General features: G+C 37.9%; 1 protein-coding gene across 1 annotated transcript in view; it reads right to left on the bottom strand.

Moving 5' to 3' along the window:
• HMCN1 (hemicentin 1) overlaps positions 1 to 23852 on the bottom strand; it is a 546207-nt gene that overhangs the window by 394399 nt on the left and 127956 nt on the right. The window contains exons 3-4 of the mRNA XM_005690978.3: positions 2894 to 3052; positions 1210 to 1332 (exon numbers count right to left, since the gene is read on the bottom strand). Coding sequence (XP_005691035.2) covers positions 1210 to 1332; positions 2894 to 3052 — 282 coding nt within the window. The remainder of the gene's footprint in view (positions 1 to 1209; positions 1333 to 2893; positions 3053 to 23852) is intronic.

The raw sequence follows: 23852 nt of genomic DNA, 5'->3' as shown, positions 1-23852 counted from the left end.
TTGTCTTTCTCTGTCTTATTTGACTAAGCATAATATGCTCCAGATATTTTATATATATCTGGAGCATATCTATATATAGATATAGATATAGAGCATATCTATAGCCAAATTTTTATAAACATATAAATTTATATATAATATATATTATATATATATGTAAAATCCTGTGTTACAAAGAAAAAGACCCATCTTTTTAGCTCATATCAGAAACTTAAGTGTTTACCACATATTAGATCACAAAAAAGAGGAAAATAACACACACACACATCCACATGTATGTGTGTATATATACATATATATGAGTATGTGTGTATATATCTGTGGATATATTTATTTATATACCTGTGGATATATTTATGTATGTGCGTTTATATAAACACACACAATACAGTTAATCATGCTGTTATTCTTCCATAGTTGAAAACTGTTCCTTAAGAAAAGTTTTAATACTAATTGCAATAATGACAAACAAAGAAATAAAATTTGTATAGATACCCTGACCACATCAAATCAAACATGAATTATGCAAATATAATATCTTATCTTTTTGCTGGCATGTTCCTAGAAACTTACCTGGGAGCCAAATAAGTAAACAAAATTTTATCATCACAGGTAGGGTCAAAGCAAGGTAACAGAAAGAGAGACTCATGACAATTATACATATCTTAAACACAATTTTAGAAACTACAAAGATTTTCTTAATATATACATTATAGACTATCATAAAAATTTTTAGATAAGTATATAGTTATTGGGCAATAGTTTCTATTTTTTATTTTAGAGATCAAACTCCATTAGAAAAACTAACTTCCTATATTCTAGCTTAGTGAACAAATGTAAAATGAGTGAAGGAAGAGACAAATCAAGCCTCATTTTACCAGTTATCCAAAAGCTTTACATGAGAAATACAAACTAACCTTACTAAACAATAAAAACTACAAAAATTTTCAAGTTCCACTAAATGAATTTTAAATAAATGTATCCTCAAATCTAAATAATTTATCAGTATAGCATAACACTGTCTAGAAATTAATACCAGATAAACCTATGCTTCTGCACATCAGTTTAATGCCTTTATAAACATGTGGCCCAGGGGGAAAAACCTTTTTGCTTGAGTTGTTCTTGAAATCAAATCTGATACAATTAGGTTTGCCCAACTGATGTTGATAAGGTAGTGAATAATAAAGTAGACCCACTTATTAAACTGACCTCATTCACTTGTTTTTTGTCGAGATGGAACACTTGACCAGAACTTGTAGAGGCAATTTCTTCATAGACTCTGTATCCAATATGGCTTCTGTCATCACAATCTCCAGTAAGCACAAATACCACCTACAGTTAAAAAAAAAAAAAAAAAAGAAGATAATTTAAAGGATTTGGGGAAATCACCATATGGTTATCGAGCACTTACTGTATATTAACATACTGCCAGGCAAGTGGGGGGTGGGGGTGGGGGGTGTGTGTGTGTGTATCTTCCTGATTCACACAATTTACAGGCAATCTTGAAGTTAACCTTACAAAACAGGTAAAGTTTACTTTGTCATCTTTGAATCAAACCTTGGAAATCTGACTGGCTTTGGCCACAGTTCAGTTCAGTTCAGTAGCTCAGTCGTGTCCGACTCTTTGCAACCCTATGAATCGCAGCACGCCAGGCCTCCCTGTCCAACACCAACTCCCGGAGTTCACCTAAACTCATGTGCATCGAGTCAGTGATCCCATCCAGCCATCTCATCCTCTGTCGTTCCCTTCTCCTCCTGCCCCCAATCCCTCCCAGCATCAGGGTGTTTTCCAATGAGTCAACTCTTCACATGAGGTGGCCAAAGTATTGGAGTTTCAGCCTCAGCATCAGTACTTCCAATGAACACCCAGGACTGGTCTCCTTTAGGATGGACTGGTTGGATCTCCTCGCAGTTTTGGCCATAAGAACAAGGCAAAATGCACATTCTACTGCTTCCAAACTGACACTCAAGCTGCTGCTGCTGCTAAGTCACTTCAGTCGTGTCCGACTCTGTGCAGCTCCATAGACGGAAGCCCACCAGGCTCCCCTATCCTGGGGATTCTCCAGGCAAGAACAATGGAGTGGGTTGCCATTTAGTCCTTCAATGCATGAAAATGAAAAGTGAAAGTGAAGTCACTCAGTCATGTCCGACTCGTAGCGACCCCATGGACTGCAGCCCACCAGGCTCCTCCATCCATGGGATTTTCTAGGCAAGAGTACTGGAGTCAGGTGCCATTGCCTTGTGTATTTCCATTTGATCTCTTAGTGTTTCTGCCTTTGTCATGACAAGATAATACCTAAACTAGATTACTGGTCTCAGAAAGAGGTGGAGAAACTTGCAAGGAAGAGCCAAGTCACCCAGAGCTCAGCTGAGATAAGCCAAAACCAAACTATGCTTAGATACACAAGTGAGCAAGCAGAGCCTAGGGCAACTGAGCCCGACAAACATGTGAGAAATACATGACTATTGTTTTAAGTCACTGAGAGTTAGAATAGCTTCTTACTCAGCAATAGCTAACTGATGCAATGAGTAATTGACTCAGACAAGATTTCACATGGGAGGTGACAATGGAAATATAGGCTTTTCTGTTAGGGCTGTGCTTTTGTCAGTTATGTGGATAAGACAATAACAAATATCTTAATTAAACCCTAATCATTTCTTTTCCATATTGTGAAACAATGCATTTATAGTCTATGTGCAAATATCACATATCTATCTACATTAAATCACACATACATACATATTGGAGCCCTTATATATGGATCCATAATTGTAGTTATTGATATTTGCCACACATGGGATAGTGAGAGGGGAGGCAATCTCTTACATGCTGTATTTCATACAGCTGCGTTCAGATGGAAAATTGGGGGGTTGGGGGGTTGACTCCTACTCACCTGTGACTGTTTCTGTTGGATAAGCTGCAGCACCTCATGAGTGAGTCGATAATCCTTGGATCGCGCATCAGTGAAAACATAGATGAAAGACCCAGGAAGGGAAATTTCCAAGGCAATTTTTATAGCTCCGATACTCATTTCTGGACAGTCGCCACCACCCTGTTGAGAAACAGTGAGAAAAATCCTATTATTTCACTGGCATAAAAGAGATAGTTATGACAAACTGCCTTAGAAGCTCAAGAAACAAGAAAGTTCTCTTCATTTCTATTTTCTGTCCGTTTGCCACTAGATTAACCACTTTGGTTACAAGGAGATGGAAAAGACATAAAGTGATGCGGAGACAAAAAAGAAAAAAACTGTACTTTTGGATAAATAAAAAATTCACCCCAGATACACAAAATAGAAATTGTTACATACTTTGTAATTAAATATTGATCAACTCCCATTCTCATACATGACTATTTCATACATCTCCTCTTCTCTTATTCTGACTCTTATTTGATGAACTTCCCTCTGTTGTACTGGGAAGACAGACGCAATCAATAGAGAACTGTCATAAACTCCCACTCCAACACCTATTAACCTACAGTAATAGTAGCCACATGCCCTGCCTTCATGGTGAAGGAATCATTTCACTCACAGCTAAGGCTAACTTCTCACCTGTGCCTAATCAAGGACACAGTTCCTGTGACCACCCCTTCTCTCCATTCCATGGTCAAAATTTTTCTTTTTACTGGATCATTTTCACCAGCAAACAAACAGACTGGTGTATCTCCTATACCCCAAGTTTCTGCTCTGATGTGACCCATTAGAGGAAACCTCCATGACCACCTTATGTAAAGTACAGCCCCTTTGTAACTCTTTTCACTCTGCTTCATTTTTACTACTAACACATAGTCTCTGTGTTTTATTTGCTACTGTATTAGGCTCAAAATAGGCTTCTCAGATGGTGCTGGCAGTAAAGAATCCACCTGTCAATACTGGAGATGCAGGTTCAAACTCAGGGTTGGTAAGATCCCACGAGGAGGGCATGGCAACCTATTCCAGTATTCCTGCCTGGAAAATTCCATAGACAGAGGAGACTGATGGGCTATTGTCCCTGGGGTTGCAAATAGTCAGACTCAACTGAGCACACGCTACTACTAGGCTCAATATATCGTCCTAAACAAAAACAGCCCTCGCCCTAAGAGGAATTCCTGCCACATACATTCCCTTCAAGGACATATGAATTTAAAGATAGAACTCAGCATGCTGTGTTTACAGTGTTATACATTATATTTTAAATTTAGGACTATATCCTACTTATATTATCATGTCATCAATGTTTTTTTTTTTTTTTTTTTCAAAATCCCAGCTTTTAATGATTGTGAAATATTCTGTCTACATCCCATAATTTAGTCAGGCATTTCTCTACTGTTGAACATTAATGTTCTTTCAAATCTTCCTCTATTTTAAAGATATAAATACAAATCTATCACAGTATGATTATATCTATAATATATATTATATATTATAGTAATTTTATATATTTTTTCCTCATGTTTCCTTAGCAGATATCCATAACTATAGGGCCAAGGAAATGAACTTTTAACCAATATGTTTTGAGTAATGAGTAAGTGCTTAAACACCCTGCTAGGACTCAGGCACACAAACATGAAGAAGCCAAAGCATCTTGTACTTAAGCAGCTCATGCCTACAAAAGGCAATCAAATAAACAGCAGAGCAGCTTGGGAACATTTTGGGGTGGGAGGGCTTGTGATTCCACAGTCCACCAGAACCCAGTAAGAGTGAGCTTTTCCTTAAAATGAAAAGAATTACTTGATAAGGTTTTATTCTAAACTCTGGAAATTCTATTTGATTCTCCTACTATGGCTTTCCCTAGAGTCCAAACAGTCTCTAATTTTGATACAGATACACTGAGCACCAGAGGTCTCAACAGGGTCATACAAAACCAAGCATTAGAACTGTTCACCCTTTAGTCTGGACCACCTGAAGAATCTTTTCTTGCACTAGATCCCACTCAATGCTTTTCGCTTTTAAACATCATCAATGGAATGAGTTGGAAACAAGCACCAACTGTTACAAATTACTTCTGAAACTGAGACACACTTTAAAATGTCACACATCAAAAATCACATCATTAAATAGTAGGGGGCTGGACGCTGTAGTGACTTTTGAGAAGATAACAACTATCAACTCCCAGAAATTTTATTGAGTTAGCAGGTCCTTCTATTTCTGCAGTAAATGTTTCCTATCCTCTGTTACTGATAATGCATTTTCACAACATCTAGTTTAACAAGTGATACTGTTCTCAAAAATTTGTATACATGTATCTTCAGACTGTACCTACGTCCCAAATTTGAATTTTCTATTTACAATTGCTTTTTAGATATCTACTTCTAGATGTTTTACAGGTATCTACAATTCAGTGCATCTACTATGGAACTCTATATTTTCTTCAACCATATCGTCCCTATTTTGGGTATTGCCTGCCTAGAGGTTTAGTTCAAATCCTGAGTCACCTCTGACCCCTCCCCCGCCTTCCTTCACCTAATCAGTGGCCAAACCATTTTCCTTCTACATCCATTATGAATTTGTCCCCTCCCTTCCCCTTTACTTCCTACAATTCACTCTTATCATTAATTGTATTACAAGTATAGCCTCCTATCTAATCTTCTGCTCTTCCGACCACCAAATTTTATATTTCCTGAAGTAAAGAGCTGCCTAGATCACATTCCTACTAAAATCTTTCATTAACTACTGTGTTGGATCAAATTCTCTCTCTAGCTTTCTATCTCCTGATGCTCCCTCTTCAAAACCTGCTTCCTTGGTAACTAGACTTATCACGATCATCATCGTGAAATGTACAGAAATATTAAATCACTATATTTTGTAACAGGAATTGTGTCATAGATCAATTACATTTCAGAAACAAACAAACTCATAGAAAAAGAAATCAGATTGTGGTTACTAGAGGCAGGGGGAAGGGGAGCATAATGAAGGTAGTCAAAAGGTACCACATTGCAGTTATAACTAAAATAAGTACTAGGAATGTAGGTACAACATGGCAAATATAATCAACAGTGCTGTATGTTATATATGAAGGTTGTTGAGAGTAAACTTAGTTCTCATCACAGGGGAAAACAGTTTTTTATTTCTCTGGGTTTATATCGCTTTGTGACCTTCGCACGAAGAAACATAAAACTAGAGATATTTCTCTGGTTTTCTATCTCTTTGTGACTCTTTGCAACCCCATGGAGGGCAGCCTGCCAGGCTCTTCTGTCCATAGAATTCTCCAGGCGAGAATACTGGAGTGAACTGCCATTCCCTTCTCCAGGGATTGAACCCAGGTCTCCTGCATTGCAGGCAGATTCTTTACCAATGAGTCACCAGGGGAGCCCCTATACAGTGCTGTATGTCATAATAATTATACCTCAATAAAAGTGGAGGAAAAAAATTGCTTCTTTTAATCTATTTTCTATTCTTTAATTATGCCCCTTGCTTCACACCTTAATTCCTTTAGTATTTTCACTTAAATACTCTTTCTACTGTTCCATCTCAACCATCAAACATTCCTCACCGATGTATGCATGTCTAAAATCTCCCATTTTCCATAAGCTCTTTGATGGTAGTAATGGTGTGCTAAATCCTGAGCCCTCAGATCATAGCATTTGCTGACATACAGTAATGGCTGAGTAAATATTTGTCAGATTGAACTATTTGCCTTCCAAGTTCGAGATAATATACCTTCCTCTCTTGACAATGTTCTCTTTTCTCCCATTCAGATGTACTTCCTCACTTACTCTTCAGATGGACTCTAATTTGTTTTCTTTAATAATGTACCACATTTTCCATAGCAGAACAGTTATTGGCGGGGGGGGGGGGGGGGGGGCGGTATTATCACATATAGCAAATGCCCTTGAATGAGCATTTGTGTACTAGGAAAGTGGGAAATAGCTACTGGGCAGATTGGTAACTTTAGTATGTTGGCTAGGAATAATTTATACTTGTAGCCAACTTTGCATATGCTGCTAAGTCGCTTCAGTCGTGTCCGACTCTGTGCGACCCCATAGACGGCAGTCCACCAGGCTCCCCCATCCTTGAGATTCTCCAGGCTTTGCATAGAGGTAATGAATATCCTGGACTGCTCAAAAATTTATTAGATTCCTATTGTATTTTCAGGCTTCCCTGATAGCTCAGTTGGTAAAGAATCTGCCTGCAACGCAGGAGAGCCCGGTTTAATACCTGGGTCAGAAAGATCCGCTAGAAAAGGGATAGGCTAACCACTCCAGTATTCTAGGGTGTCCCCTGTGGCTCAACTGGTAAAGAATCCATCTGCAATGCAGGAGACCTGGGTTCGATCCCTGGGTTGGGAAGATCCCCTGGAGAAGGGAACGGCTACCCACTCCAGTAATCTGGTCTGGAGAATTCCATGGACTGTGTAGTCCATGGGGTCGCAAAGAGTCAGACATGACTGAACAACTTTCATTGTATTTTCACAAGTTTAAGCAAAAAAAAAGAAAAGAGAAAGAAAGAAATTTCTCAGTTGTACTTGATATTGTGCACCTGAGTGTAAATCACTATATAAATTATCCATTTCACAGCATTTGTTAAGCGGCCAAGTAAACAACAATGCTGTGTGGTAAATAACTCTAGGAGAGATGATTTTTTTTTTTTTTTGGTTGTTGTTGTCATCTAGTATCAGCAGCCTAGGAGAAGTCATCTGTCGGCAGGCCAAAAATCAGAATAGCTAAGTCATCTCCAGAGACACATACTAGGAATGGCAAGAATGATGAAAATGCTGTCTAGTCACTGAGTGAAGAACAATCTCTGAGCCACCTGACTTGCATTCAAATTTATCCTAAGAGGACCTCAGGATGTTCATCCCTCAGCATCATCCAGGAGTAGACTCTAGAGACTACTAGAATCCTTGGAAGTTTGCCTATCTCATTGTACAAGCAGGTTCCTGAAAAGAAAAATAAGTTTCTTTTTTCCAAAAGAAGTTAAAATGTTACAGCTTTAGAAAAGCCTCTACTACTTGAGTCTAATTTTCTAATCATTTTAAATCATAAATAACCACCAAAATCAGCTATAAATGGAAGACTTTGGTTCTGAGCTACCTATTATCATAACTTCCCTGGTGACTCAGATGGTAAAACATCTGCCTACATTGCAGGAGACGGGTTCAATCCCTGGGTCGGGAAGATCTCCTGGAGATGGAAATGGCAACCCGCTGCAGTATTCTTGCCTGGAAAATCCCATGGACAGAGGAACCTGGCAGGCTACAGTCCATGGGGTCGCAAGAATTGGACATGACTGAGCAACTTCACTTTCACTTTCTTTTCATTATCATAACCACTAACCAGCCGTATGTAACTGAGCACTGAAAATACAGTTAATGAAACTAAGGAACTGAATGTTTCAATTAATTTAAATTTATAAACTGAAGAAGCGTTAATTCTTTATCCTGATGAGATGGTAAAATGATAACATTTTAAATAGATTACATAGACGATTAAAATTACTTTCAACTTTTTTTTTTGTATTTTTTTTATTTTTATATATTTTTTTTAATTTTAAAATCTTTAATTCTTACATGCGTTCCCAAACATGAACCCCCCTCCCACCTCCCTCTCCACAACATCTCTCTGGGTCATCCCCATGCACCAGCCCCAAGCATGCTGCACCCTACGTCAGACATGGACTGGCGATTCAATTCTTACATGACAGTATACATGTTAGAATTCCCATTCTCCCAAATCATCCCACCCTCTCCCTCTCCCTCTGAGTCCAAAAGTCCGTTATACACATCTGTGTCTTTTTTCCTGTCTTGCATACAGGGTCGTCATTGCCATCTTTCTAAATTCCATATATATGTGTTATTATACTGTATTGGTGTTTTTCTTTCTGGCTTACTTCACTCTGTATAATTGGCTCCAGTTTCATCCATCTCATCAGAACTGATTCAAATGAATTCTTTTTAACAGCTGAATAATACTCCATTGTGTATATGTACCACAGCTTTCTTATCCATTCATCTGCTGATGGACATCTAGGTTGTTTCCATGTCCTGGCTATTATAAACAGTGCTGCGATGAACATTGGGGTACATGTGTCTCTTTCAATTCTGGTTTCCTCGGTGTGTATGCCTAGCAGTGGGATTGCTGGGTCATAAGGTAGTCAACTTTTTTTAAATTACCTATGTGGCTCACATTCTGGTTTTGTTGGACAGCACTGTTTCAGAGTAATATGTTTGGTTTAGTTATGTAGGCTGCATTCCAGACTATTATTTGTAAGGTTGTTGCTTTGATCTAAAAGTCTTCCATGAGCTTTGCCTTTAAGAAAAAGTTCAGTTCAGTTGCTCAGTCGTGTCCGGCTCTTTGCGACCCCATGAATCGCAGCACGCCAGGCCTCCTCTGTTGATCACCAGAAACAAAATTCAAGCTGCTTTAATTTACTAAGGGTTAGGAATCAAGCTAAAATCTACTCCAGAAATCTGTAAATCATTTGCTTCATTTAAAATATATGTGTTTTATATACACAAAGTTTATAACTAAAATTTGCATATATTTATATAAATGTATAAAATATCTCAGATTGCTAATGCTGCTGCTGCTGCTAAGTCACTTCAGTTGTGTCCGACTCTGTGCAACCCCACAGACTGCAGCCTATCAGGCTCCTCTGCCTGTTTCCCAAATAATTAACTGATCTTCTGATCATTAAATTTAGCTAAAAGGCAGATTTGTCAGAACAGGACTAGAGAGAACCATTGTCAAAATGTCCAAGGTCCATGCTTATAAATATGCCGCACAAGTCAGGTAATTTGTGTCAAACTCATGTACAAATTTTAAAATTAGGGTAATGGTATTGTGACTGAACTATAAAAACAAACTGTTTTAAGTTTCTAGTTCCAAACTTGAAAGGTAGTCCTTTAAAAGTCTTAATGTTTTCTGTTTTTACCTGTATAACAAGTAAAAATCTAAAATAATTTTCTACAAAACATTTACAATGGAGAAATTTAGAACTGATGAACCTAAACCTATGAAAAGTCTCATTAATTTAACTGATACTTCTGTTGGTAATAAGACACTCTGCTTGTATTAACTCAGTGGATATCAACTCTGCACCAAGCACTGAGACAGCAGTGTCTCACACACTATGCTATTTATTCTCTACGTCAATTTATGAAGTAGAGATCATTTCTAGCACATTCATTGACAGAGCACTAATTCTTAAAAACCCCTTTCCCAGAATCACACCACCAGTAACTAAAAGAGCAGGGATTTGAACTCAATTTTGCCTGGCCTGAGAGTCTACGCAGACTCCACTAAAACATTTAATTTCCTTCATCAACTTCTGTGACTGCAAGTATCTTATCAGAGCAACTAAAAAAGCAGCAGAAGAAAGATTCGTGTTCTCCTGATGCCCACAGAATATTGCACTTTCTTCTATTACAACATTCGCTGACTTGTATTTATAATTTATCTGCTTCCTCCCACTAGATCATTGTTTCATGGGGAACTCAGTATTCCATTGTTGCTTGATGAATGAGTGGATAAACAAATGAGTAGTGGGTAAATGGGTGAATGAGACTGTATAAAGCAATCTTGACACAACCTATACATACACACTTGCTATATTCAAGTCTGAGCTTACCCAAGCGTGGACCATCTCAATTCAAGTAATAAAATTCCAGAGCTAAGTCTCCTAAGAATGCAAGTGCCAAAAGTTGCTCTTTAACAAAGCAATACATATATGAATATGCATTGTAGTTTGTAAAACTAACTCCCCTAAATCTGCCTTCACCCCATTTTCTCTCTCTCCCCCTCCCCCCGTCATCCTCCACCACTTCCCTACATCATAAGGTCAAATTTTATATTTATATATGAAAACAAACTCAGCAATGTGTATGCATCACATATAAACCTGCATACATACATGAAAATGAAAGTGTGATGGATATAAAGTTGCATAAGGTGTTGAATTGCATAATTCCCTAAATATATGTAAGAAGGGCCTGACTTTGTTAAGGTTGTGTTTTTATTTAAACTCTGACACACAACTAATTTGTATTAGTAGGTTCATTCATCATTTTGTCTTTATAATTCTACTGATAGCTACAAGTGATCACATTGCCAAAGACACGAAGACAGAAAAAAAATCAGAAGCATGCAGCCTTTCACAGGAAACTGCTTGTGAGATTAAAGGGGAAAAGAAAACTGTAACTTCAGAAATACAGTGATAATTATGTTCAAAAAATAAATTATTGTCAAAAAAGATTAAATAAAAATGAATAGAAATCCTATCAGTAAAGGGAGGAATAAAACAGATTACCATGCAGTCTTTTCTAAATACAAAACGGTGTGGAAGTAGTCCTGGAATAAACTGAACCTTTAAACCCTGACAGGAGTTAAAGAAAAATCAAGTCTCTGCCCAAAACCTAATGGGAAAATGCTCATCAAACAAAGGATCAGAGAAGGAAGATTAATCTCAAAGTGGGCCTTTGCCCATGCCTTATTATTTCTCTTCCAGACCATTTCAATTCTATTCTCATCATCTATTTTCAATGGATTAGTGTTTGTACCAATTGTTTTCCAGTTATGCCTAACTCTAAGCAACCAAAAAAATGAAACATTTTTGGCAGGTTCATTTCTGAGTCCAAAAGACTGCCCATTAGCATTACAACATTTACCCTTATTCTAACATGGCTACCATTTACTAAGCCTAGTTTCAGAGTGCAATTGTATTCCTCTCATATGGAACACCCGTGGTTTTGAATGTTTTATTTGTACAATTTCCCCTTTATGTATAAAATTTTGGAATGAAACTCCATTATAAACTGTACAAAAGTTTACAACCCTCAGTTCACTTTCTAAAAATACAGTTGTACGATTCTATAACCAAGAAAACAGAATGTACATGTGGAAACCATTAAATTACATCGACTTTAATTTAAAGTTGCTTCCAACCAAGTATGAAATAAATCAGAATGACTGTAGAATCCTAATGCATCAGTGACATTTGGTCTTCATCACTTATAGAAAATACGGCAGGGATGTACTAAGAGACAGAATATTTCAGAGTCCAGACTTCAAATCCCCATAATCAAAAAAAGAAGATGCCACATTCCAGACAGTCCACCATGCTGTCTTTACTAGGCTGAAGACGACGGAATCCAAACCAAGGCATCAAAGAACTGCTGACCTCAGTTCCAGGAATGCCGAAGCTTAACGACGACAACCGTTTCCAGGCTTTCAGGTTATCACTCATCAGTAGTAAGGGTCTAACTCTTCTGAAACTGACCTTTCCAATTATTGGAACTTATTTCATGTTGAGCCTTAAGAGGATATTCAGTTCACTTGCATTGAAACAATATTAACGCATATATATGGGATCTAAAAAATGGTACTGACGAACCTATTTGCAGGGCAGGAACTGAGACACAGACGTAGAGAACAGGCTTGTGGACAAGAGGGGGAAGGAGAGGGTGGGATGAATCGAGAGTAGCACTGAAATAGCTACGCCAGCATGGGTCAACAGGTAACTAATACGAAGTTGCCTATAACACGGGGAGCGCAGCCTGGCACTCTGTGATGACCTAGGGGGTGGGACAGGGGAGTGGGGTGGGAGAGGCTCAAGAAGGAGGAAATATATGTGTACTAATGGCTGATTCGTGTTGTGGTATGGCAGAAATCAATACAACACTGTAAAGCACTTAGCGCCTCCAATTAAAAATAAACTTAACAATTTTTTTAAAGAATGTATATACCAGGCTCTTAATTAATTTCAAAAGCTTCATAATGTACATGAATTATAATAGGCCATGGTCCTTTCATGTCTTCCCAGGTGGCGCTAGTGGAAAAAAACCTGCCTGCCAATCCAGGAGACGTAAGAGGCCTGAGTTCAATCCCTGGATCAGGAAGGTCCCCTGGAGGAGAACATGGCAACCCACTCCAGTATTCTTGCCTGGAGAGTCCACTGACAGAGGAGCCTGGTGGACTATAATCCATGGGGTTGCAAAGAGTCAGACGTGACTGAAGTGACTCAGCGTGACACACATGGTCGTTTCAAGAGGGAAACAGCATGTAAGCAACCAAGCACAACAAAAATACCACCATAGAGCTTCCCGTGATCAGGAGACATATAGACGTGCTCAGGGTTAACTCTAGGCGAAAATGGAAAACTACAAAAACGGTACCTTGGAATTCTCAGAATACACTTCAATAATTCTCCTCTTCCCTGATACTTAGAGAATTCCCTCCTTTGTCAAGCATTCTGTACCTTTTTATTAGGACCTCTTTCCCATCAGATTAAGACACTGCCCTGGTTCCTGGTTGGAACAGGACATCCCAGGCTGCTTCAGTAGTAAAGAATCCGCCTGTCATTGCAGGAGATACCGGTTCCATTCCTGGGTCAGGAAGATCCCCTGGAGAAGGGAAAGGCTACCCTTTCCAGTATTTTTGCCTGGAAAATCCCAAGAACTGAGGAGCCTGGCAGCCTACAGTCCATGATGTGACAGAGACAGACAAGACTAAGCATCCACACACTGGTCTCCTAGCAGATGGGTCTCCTGTTTGCTCAGTGAGAAGGAGCCAGAGGGGGACAGGGGCACCGTCAGAGGCCACTGAAGCTAATCGTCTTTGCTTATCTAAGGACTAAGCTTTCACCTTGCTTGCACTTGCTCAGGAAGGCTTTCTTTCTCCCTGTCTTCTCTCTGCTATGACCCTTTTCTACCTTTGGACTTCCCTGGTGGCTCAGATGCTAAAAGCGTCTGCCTACAATGCGGGAGACCTGGGTTTGATCCCTGGGTTGGGAAGACCCCCTGGAGAAGGAAATGGCAACCCACTCGAGTACTCTTGCCTTGAAAATCCCATGGACGGAGGAGCCATGGACGGATGCTACAGTCCACGGGGGCGCAAAGAGTCGGACACGACTGAGCCCCTTCACTTTCACTTTTCTCTACCATTCCTCTGAATTCCCCAGGCTCTCCTTGCCCACTAAAATCTTTCTCTTCCTTTCTGTTCCAATACTCACATATGGATTTTATGTTTCCAGCATAACTGACATTACCTTTGTTTCTGAGTAACGGAGGAAGTTGCACTGTTGTGATTCTTTTTGCTTAAGGTGATAAAAATATATTTATACTCTGTATATTAGGTCTTGACAAAAAATTATCAATAGAACATACTTTTATTAATAAAATCATTATAATGTATCAATATCGCATTTATATGGCAGTTGAGATAGACAAGTCATTATTCTTAGAACTAGTAAGTAGTCACTAAGCAAGACTGGTAAACTAAGATCTAGATCATCTCAAAGGAAGAGATGAATACACATAGACAGTAGCTACCTGGGGAGCTTGTTTTTCTTTAAATCAACATGAATATAGGAGAATGGAGACTTAGTTTAAAGTTTATATATGGAAACCTGAGGGACTTAGCTGGTCACTGGACCAGTAATTGACAGTGGGATAGGCCTGCCCAAGAAAGTCCATATCAGCCTCGAACACCAACAGAGGGTCCCAGACACTGCACACAGGAGCCCCACGTATTGTTTGGTGAGAAAGGCCAGTGCTATCAAATCTCTAACTGATGTTAGAGATGGCTGGGGTACTGATAAGTTTCTGGAAGGGCTCCAAACAGCTGACGGGTTAACTGAGCAAATAATACTCAAAGTCAATACCAAAACCAAGATTCCACAATTCTTGAGACTTTCTCAAGACCTAAGAAGAAAAAAGATGGCTTCTTGAGAACTGCTTCTGATCAACTTGGATTGAGATGATTAACTCTTTAATTTGATTAAAGAAATTAATTTTTACTTTAAAAATCTTTAATTTTCCATTTTGTTGAAAGTGAGGTTTATAGTTTTTTCTCTAGGAGTCCAGGCTTTAGATAAAAAAAAATTCTCCCAAGAAAAACATTTTTTCCTCCATCCTTACCAACACCCCAAAACAGACAAAATCAGGTATAGTACTTATTGTGGGGAATAGAACAAGCCTCTGGTTGGCTTAATAGCATGAATGGAATAAATCCAGGCATCACAGGTCAGTAGACTCTTCTTAAAAATGTTACTTTTTCACATGTATTTATAATATTTTACTCCACAATGACTCATGCATTTACACTTAAGAATGTACCCCTACATGCGCACTCCCAAAAGAACATCAAGAAGTGCCCCATTGTAATCCACCCCCAACCCATGTTAAGTATCTGCGTATTCTGCTTTGAAAAAGCAATCCAACAGTCAGAACACCCTTCTATACTCTCTTGTCCTTTGAAGTTCATGCAAAAGATCATTAAGAAATCAGCCAGCTATTTGCTTCTAGACAGGGTACTAGGATGGAAGGCTAGAAAGAGCCAGTTATTCTCACTCAGTGCCCATCTTTAGTCCCCGTCCTACTTCCTAGAGATATAGGATTGTTTGTCCCTCAGAAAATTTAGTTCTCTGACAGAAAACTCCAGCAGCAAACTAAAGTTTTAATAGATGCGTCAATCAGGCCCAAAGAAGCCTAACTCTAACAATAAAAATTATCAAAACCAGCTATGAACACAACTGCAGTATAAACATTACCTTTCAATCTGTTAAAATGCACTCTGCTCTTGTGTCTCTCCAAGGTGACTGTGAGGTTCCACTTAAATAAGCTTACCACATTAAGTAGCAAGAAAACATGCTGAGCAAAGGAAGTGATTTTCAATTTATGGTTAACTGTGTCATTTGCTGCTCAGTAACTGTAGGTGAGCCAATTACTCAAAGTGACTGATGTAGAAGAGGAATTTTATTTTCTTTAGGTAAAATTGTTTCATTGAGAATGAGGCAGTCTTGCATCTACATCTGTCTTTAATTCTCTACCTTCCTACTTTGAAGTAAAATACAAAGAGATTTGAAATAAATGTTAATTTGATTAGCTTAATAAGGTTACTTAAACCAACATTAAAAAAAAAAAGAAGTAGCAAAGTGAAAAAGGACACTGGCTCGGACATTAAACACTTCCACTTTTGAGACTGCTATTGCTACTTGCCAGTCTGACGACCTGCGGAAAACATATTATTATCTAATACCTCAAAGCCTCAGTCTCTGAATTTGTAAAAAGAAAGATTAATACTTGTGTGGGTTTGAATTGAGAAGGTGACTTTAATAAAACACATATAAACTCTTTCACAAGGCACACGTTCCGTAACTGTTGTCCCTTCGTGGTGGAATTACTTAGATAACTGTTATCCCTTTATGATAGAATTACTTGGATAACTGCTGTCCATTTGTAGTGGAATTACTTGGTGACTATCTTTTCTGAAAGACTACTGGAGTACCAGAGACAGTAGCAGTAAGAATAGCAACAATAACTAACATTTACCAGCTCTTACTTTCAATCAGATGCTGTTCTACTATTCTTGTAGCTTTTACACATATCATGAGTTGCATGCATTTGACTCCTGTCACTTTCTTCCCTAAATTAAACACGTCATTCCTCCTGTAAAAGTGTGTATATATACACTGATATTTCCATTTAAGTTTTCTTAATATGCATTTCTTATAAATTTCTTATAAATGCATATTAAGAAAACTTAAATGGAAATAAAAACTGCTTTCTTCAGTCGAATCACATCCAACACCAAACATAAAAATCACACCTTTTATAACTCTACATTATATCCATGTGTGTGTGTGTGTGTGTGTGTGTGTGTGTGTATGCACTCAGTTATGTCTGAGTCTTTGTGATACCCCGTGGACTGTAGTCTGCCAGGCTCCCTTGTCCATGGGATTTTGCAGGCAAGCATACTGGAGTTGGTTGCCATTCCCTTCCCCAGGGGATCTTTCTGACCAGGGATTGATCCTGTGTCCCCTGAGGCTCTTGCATTACAGGAGGATTCTTTACCCAGTGAGCCATCAGGAAGCTCACATTATATCTATGCTAACATATGATCCTTTCCCTCTTCTGGTTCTAGTCAATTTCTTTTCACTTTCTTAAATTTTTGGTTTATATCAGTTTTGCTTTTTAATTCATATAGAAGACTTCTATAAATTTACAAATAAAAAGGACACTTAAACATAGTAGCATGATTTGGAATACTTGAGATTAAATAATTGTATACTGAATTGGCATCATAAATCAGCATTATCTCATCCTCAGTTTTAACAGTTTTTGCCTGTCTGGCCATGGTTTTTCATAATCTCTGTTGGCAGTTAATTTTAACATCAACTGTTCCCAACTACAGTAAAATATTTTTTCCTTAATTTCAGTTTGTCTATTTACTCTTCTGTTCCAGTTAAAGAATGCCAATAATTGTACCGAACTCTAATTCATAACTATCTTGTTACTTTGTGACAATGCTAGTCCACATATTTTTACTTATTCTTGCTTATATTAAGGTCAATTTTGTTTTTTCAGAAAGAAACTGAGAGGAAGGAGCATTTAATACAATTCATACAGTACATTTATAATGGGTATTTAGCACAAATAAATTGTGCAAGTGGATTCAATCTGCTTTTCTCTTAAGGAGAAAAATATAAAAACACAAGGGCCTCCATGGTGCTGTGCTCAATCACTCAGTCATGTCCAACTCTTTGTGGGCCCATGGAATTTTCCAGGTGGACCCCACCAGGCTCCTCTGCCCATGGGATTTTCCAGGCAAGAACACTAGAGTGGAGTGCTACTTTATACTCAAGATAATCTTCCCAACCCACAGTGCACACTCATCTCTTGCATCTCCTGTACTGACAGAGGATTCTTAACCACTAGTACCACCTGGGAAGTCCAAGAGTCTTCATATTTAATACTAAAAATGTTGACATAGTAAAGGTAAACCTTAGTGGGCTTCCCAAGTTATTTAAAAAAAAATATAACAAGCTGAAATTTGTTTCACATCAAAAAAATTTGATGGGCAATTTTATTAAAAAACTTCTCAAAAAATTAAAGTTTATGTGAAGCATTTCAATTCTGGGGATCAATAGCAGAAATATCTTACTTTTTTACATTTCAAATGTTTGACTAATATGCTTTTTTCTGTATAAAATATTTGAATAAAAGAATATCATTGAAAGTATATCATTATCCAATGTGATACACCACATTAACAAATTGAAAGATAAAAACCATCTCAATAGATGCAGAGAAAACCTTTGACAAAATTCAACATTCATTTATTTTATTTTTCATTTTTTGCAACATCCATTTATGATAAAAACCCTCCAGAAAGCAGGCATAGAAGGAGCACACCTCAACATAATAAAAACCATATATGATAAACCCACAGCAAACATTATCCTCAATGGTGAAAAACTGAAAGCGTTTCCCCTAAAGTTAGGAACAAGACAAGGGTGCCCACTCTCACCACTACTATTCAACATAGTTTTGGATGTTTTAGCCACAGCAATCAGAGAAGAAAAAGAAATTAAAGGAATCCAGATTGGAAAATAAGTAAAACTCTATTTGCAGATGATATGATCCTCTACACAGAAAACCCTAAAGACACCACCAGAAAACTACTAGAGCTAATCAATGAATACAGTAAAGTTTCAGGATATAAAATTAACACACAGAAATCCCTTGCACTAACAATGAAAAAACAGAAAGAGAAGTTAAGGAAACAATTCCATTCACCACTGCAACAAAAAGAATAATATACATAGGAATAAATCTACCTAAAGAAACAAAAGACCTATATATGAAAAACTATAAAACACTGATGAAAGAAATCAAAGATGACACAAATAGATGGAGAAATATACCATGTTCATGGATCGGAAGAATCAATATAGTGAAAATGGGTATACTGCCCAAAGCAATATATAGATTCAATGCAATCCCTATCAAGCTACCAACTGTATTCTTCACAGAGTTAGAACAAATAATTTCACAATTTGTATGGAAATACAAAAAACCTCGAATAGCCAAAGCAATCTTGAGAAAGAAGAATGGAACTGGAGGAATCAACCTGCCTGACTTTGGACTATACTACAAAGCCACAGTCATCAAGACAGTATGGTACTGACACAAAGACAGAAATATAGATCAATGGAACAAAACAGAAACCCCAGATAAGTCCATACACCTGTGGACATCTTATCTTTGACAAAGGAGGCAAGAATATACAATGGAGTAAAGACAATCTCTTTAACAAGTGGTGCTGGGAAAACTGGTCAACCACTTGTAAAAGAATGAAACTAGAACACTTTCTGACACCATACACAAAAATAGACTCAAAATGGATTATAAATCTAAATGTAAAACCAGAAACTATAAAACTCCTAGAGGAGAACATAGGCAAAACACTCTCTGACATACATCACAGCAGGATCCTCTATGACCCACCTCCCAGAATATTGGAAATAAAAGCAAAAATAAAAAAATGGGACCTAATTAAACTTAAAAGCTTTGCACAATGAAGGAAACTATAAGCAAGGTGAAAAGACAGCCTTCGGAATGGGAGAAAATAATAGCAAATGAAGCAACTGACAAAGAATTCATCTCAAAAATATACAAGCACCTCATGAAGCTCAATTCCAGAAAAATAAATGACCCAATCCAAAAATAAGCCAAAGAACTAAACAGACATTTCTCCAAAGAAGACATACACATGGATAACAAACACATGAAAAGATGCTCAACATCACTCGTTATCAGAGAAATGCAAATCAAAACCACAAAGAGGTACCATCTCACATCAGTCAGAATGGCTGCTATCAAAAAGTCTACAAACAAACGCTGCAAAGAGTGCAGAGAAAAGGGAACCCTCTTACACTGTTGGTGGGAATGCAAACTAGTACAGTCACTACGGAGAACAGTGTGGAGATTCCTTTAAAAATTGAAAATAGAACTGCCATATGACCCAGCAACCCCACTGCTGGCCATACACACCGAGGAAACCAGAAGTGAAGCAGACACATGTACCCCAATGTTCATCGCAGTACTGTTTACAACAGCCGGGACATGGAAGCAACCTAGATGTCCATCAGCAAACAAATGGATAAGAAAGCTATAGTACATATACACAATGGAATATTACTCAGCTATTAAAAGAATTCATTTGAATCAGTTCTAATGAGGTAGATGAAACTGGAGCCTATTATACAGAGTGAAGTAAGTCAGAAAGAAAAACACCAATACAGTATATCAATGCATATATATGGAATTTAGAAAGATGGTAACAATGACCCTGTATGCGAGACAGCAAAAGAGACACAGATGTAAAGAACAGACTTTTGGACTCTGTGGGAGAAGGCGAGGGTGGGATGATTTGAGAGAACAGCATTGAAACATGTATATTATAATATGTGGAACAGATCGTCAGTCCAGGTTCGATTCATGAAAAAGGGTGCTCAGGGCTGGTGCACTGGGATGACCCTGAGGGATGGGATGGGGAGGGAAGTGGGAGGGGGGTTCAGGATGGGGGACACATGTACACACATGGCTGATTCATGTCAATGTATGGCAAAACCACTTTAATATTGTAAAGTAATTAGCCTCCAATTAAAATAAATACATAAATAAAAGAAAAAAAGAAATTATACAGGAAAGAATAAACTTAGTAATGCAAAAAAAGAAAAGCATATCATCGTCAACATCATTTTCTAAAAATTAACAAGCTTTATAGCTTCTTATAAAGAATGTGACCTGAGACAAGAATTTGCAATGCATATACAAGGATATTAATTCTCAAAGTGGTGTGTGATTTGAATAGCATTGTTGTCATTTATCGTCCCTTCTTTTCCCCAGAGAGAAATCTCAGAAGCTTTCTGTACAAGCTACTTTTCTGTATCCCAAGTGAAAGAAGATACAGGAAAATGAAATTAATGTTATACATTTAATGGTTTAAGTTTAGTGATTTCTCTTACATTTTTCTTGTAAAATTTTAATTACTTCTACAAGATAAACAGCTGAGTCTGGTGAAAAGTTAATGGGCAATTATTTAATTTACTTCAAACTGAATTTCCTTTTCTTGTTTTCAAAACAAATTATGAAAGGAATATTTCCAAAGGTTTCTTTTAAAAAAAAAAATCCAAGTTAATATTAATACAACAGCCATCCTTATTGCTCTTCATATCAGTGATTTGGGGGGAGTTACTAAAAACATTAGAAGAGGAACCAAAAAAGGGTCTGGAAATTACACACACACACACACACACACATTTTAGTATCATACTAAAATTTTATGAAATTTGTGAATTTTAGTTTCTCAGAGTAGGTTATAAAATAAAATATTCTCTAAGCAAACACTGAAGAAAAAACAAAATACATTCTTTAGGTCAGGGTTAAGTAATGATGGAGCCTAGTGTCTTCATATTTGAACCTTACTTGATGAAAATTTTTGCCACTGATTAAAAAAGGAATAATTCACCAGAAACTTTGAAAATAAAAATACTTCCATGGTATCCCCAATGCTTATAACAGTGTCCAATTTTGCATGAAGAGAAAAGTAAATATTTGATTCTGTCCTTGGCTAGTTGTTCTAATTAAGCATCCTTTTATATCTCAAGACAATGTAAAAATAAATCCTTAAGATGCGGCCAGTACAGAGGAAATCTCCAGAGAAATGGATACCAGTTTTCATTCCAGGGAAGGAAGAAAGATTATTTTCTTGAACAGAGACATTATGACTCTACAGAGTATCTGTATCAAGTTCAGTTTCAGAGGTTGGCTGAGGAGGGCTCTGGGAAGGGAATCAATGAAGTATGATTAAGGATCATGACCCTCCTCCCTGGAGACAAATGGAACAAGGAGGATCTGAAGATCCCTTAGAACAAAAGAAGGGGAGAGGCAGGAAATGAGGAAGTGCCAGGTCTCAATGAGAATGTAGGCATTTGCATTCTGGCCAGCTTTCTAAGAATACATCCCAGCTGAATTTTCGCAGAGAAGAAAAGAAATGAATGCAGTAAATCTCTTCCAAACATTCTTTCAGCTAGAAACCTCCATTACATGGCCGTACTGAATCTTTATATTACAAAAAGTGATGATTAGATTTTTAAGTATCTTTTGTGCCATCAGATAAAGTTTGTATTGTATTTGATATAGTTTCACTGTTACATGTACATTTTTAAAAGAAGCTATGCTCGTATGACATTCATTTATTCAATAGCTATTTAAGTCCACTCTCCTGCAGACACTGATGCATCCCATGGTAGACCAGAGGTTCAATGAGAGCTGTAAGGCTCTTACACTCAGGAGTTCATGATAAAACACCAGAATATAAAAATATAAACAATTAGGGTAATACAATTTTTAATTCCTGTGTTCCACATACAGGATAGAAATTTTTATGTAAATTTTCTTTCAAAGAATGTGGACATCCAAAGTTGAAAAGAATCTGCTATATCAGAGGATAGAAAAGTAAATTGTAAACAAGTATTGAGATAATGACTGAAAAAGAATGATATGAGAAAGGAAGTAGAGGATTAATGAGAGACATAATCAGAAGAAATTTAATAAAAGAAAAACAGACAAGGGATAACTATAAAAACCTATTTAGACATTTATGAAACATAATCCAATTTAGCATGCAATTTAAAAATAGAGACAGGCACAATGAAAGAATCGTGATGGAATACATATTTGGAATGCCAAATTCCTGAGTTTTTTCACCCTATGCCCCAATTATGCTCATACCATATATAGTTCCAAATAAAGTCATGCACTCGACAGTGAAACCAATTGAAGTATTAAACTTCAAACTCTAATCTGAACTGTTAATTTGTACACAGTGCTGGTTTGTTCCTTCATTCTTCCATTCATTCTCTATGAGCACACTCTATATGCCAGGCATTTTACTAAGGGATTCAGTGATTAACTAAATCAGACATAACTCTTCACTATGAAATCCCAACTGCTTTGTGACAGAAAGAGGCCATGAGATATGACGAATCCTGGAGGACAGGATGGATTCTCTGACGAAGTGGTATTCCAGATGAGATTTTGAAAACAGGATTTTAAACTCGATTAAAGGAGCATGGACATGAGGGCAAGATGAAGAACTTGCTATGCAAGGAGAGGAGAAGGAAATGGCAACACACTCCAGTATTCCTGCCTAGAGAATTCCATGGACAGAGGAGCCTGGTGTGCTACTGTCCATGGGGTCACAAAAAGTCGGACATGACTGAGTGACTAACACACACACATGCAAGGAGAACAGCACATGCAAGGGCCCCACAGGGAGACAGGGGCGGATCCAGACACAGCAGACTCTGTGCAAGACCCCTACAGCAGATCTCAGGGCCCAAGGGAGAGAGTGGCTCCAGGAAGGGCTGACAGGTTGACAGGCCTCAGGTCACTCGGGAATCTGAGAAGACTTGGGTGAAGTGAGGGTAGGAGGTGAGTGGACAGAGTATTAGGAATGTTAAGGGACTTTTTTTTTTTAGATCTTTCGTCTGCTGGTCAGAGTAGAGAAAGGCCTGGAAAATCAAAGCAAGAATAAAAGCAGGGAAATCACTTAGAAGCTTTTTTGCATTAATTGAGCCTAAAGATACAATTATGACCAACCTAGATAGCATATTATAAAGCAGAGACATTACTTTGCCAACAAAGGTCCGTCTAGTCAAGGGTATGGTTTTTCCAGTGGTCATGTATGGATGTGAAAGTTGGACTGTGAAGAAAGCTGAGCACTGAAGAATTGATGCTTTTGAACTGTGGTGTTGGAGAAGACTCTTGAGAGTCCCTTGTACTGCAGGAAGATCCAACCAGTCCATTCTAAAGGAGATCAGTCCTGGGTGTTCTTTGGAAGGAATGAAACTCCAGTACTTTGGCCACCTCATACGAAGAGTTGACTCATTGGAAAAGACTCTGATGCTGGGAGGGAGTGGGGGCAGGAGGAGAAGGGGACGACAGAGGATGAGATGGCTGGATGGCATCACCAACTCCACGGACATGAGTTTGAGTGAACTCCGGGAGTTGGTGATGGACAGGGAGGCCTGGCGTGCTGAGATTCATGGGGTCACAAAGAGTCAGACATGACTGAGAGATTGAACT

The sequence above is a fragment of the Capra hircus genome, chromosome 16 (assembly GCF_001704415.2).
Source record: "Capra hircus breed San Clemente chromosome 16, ASM170441v1, whole genome shotgun sequence".
Taxonomy (NCBI): domain Eukaryota; kingdom Metazoa; phylum Chordata; class Mammalia; order Artiodactyla; family Bovidae; genus Capra; species Capra hircus.
Note: the sequence above shows the minus strand (reverse complement) of the source record. Positions and strands in the feature narration are given on the sequence as shown.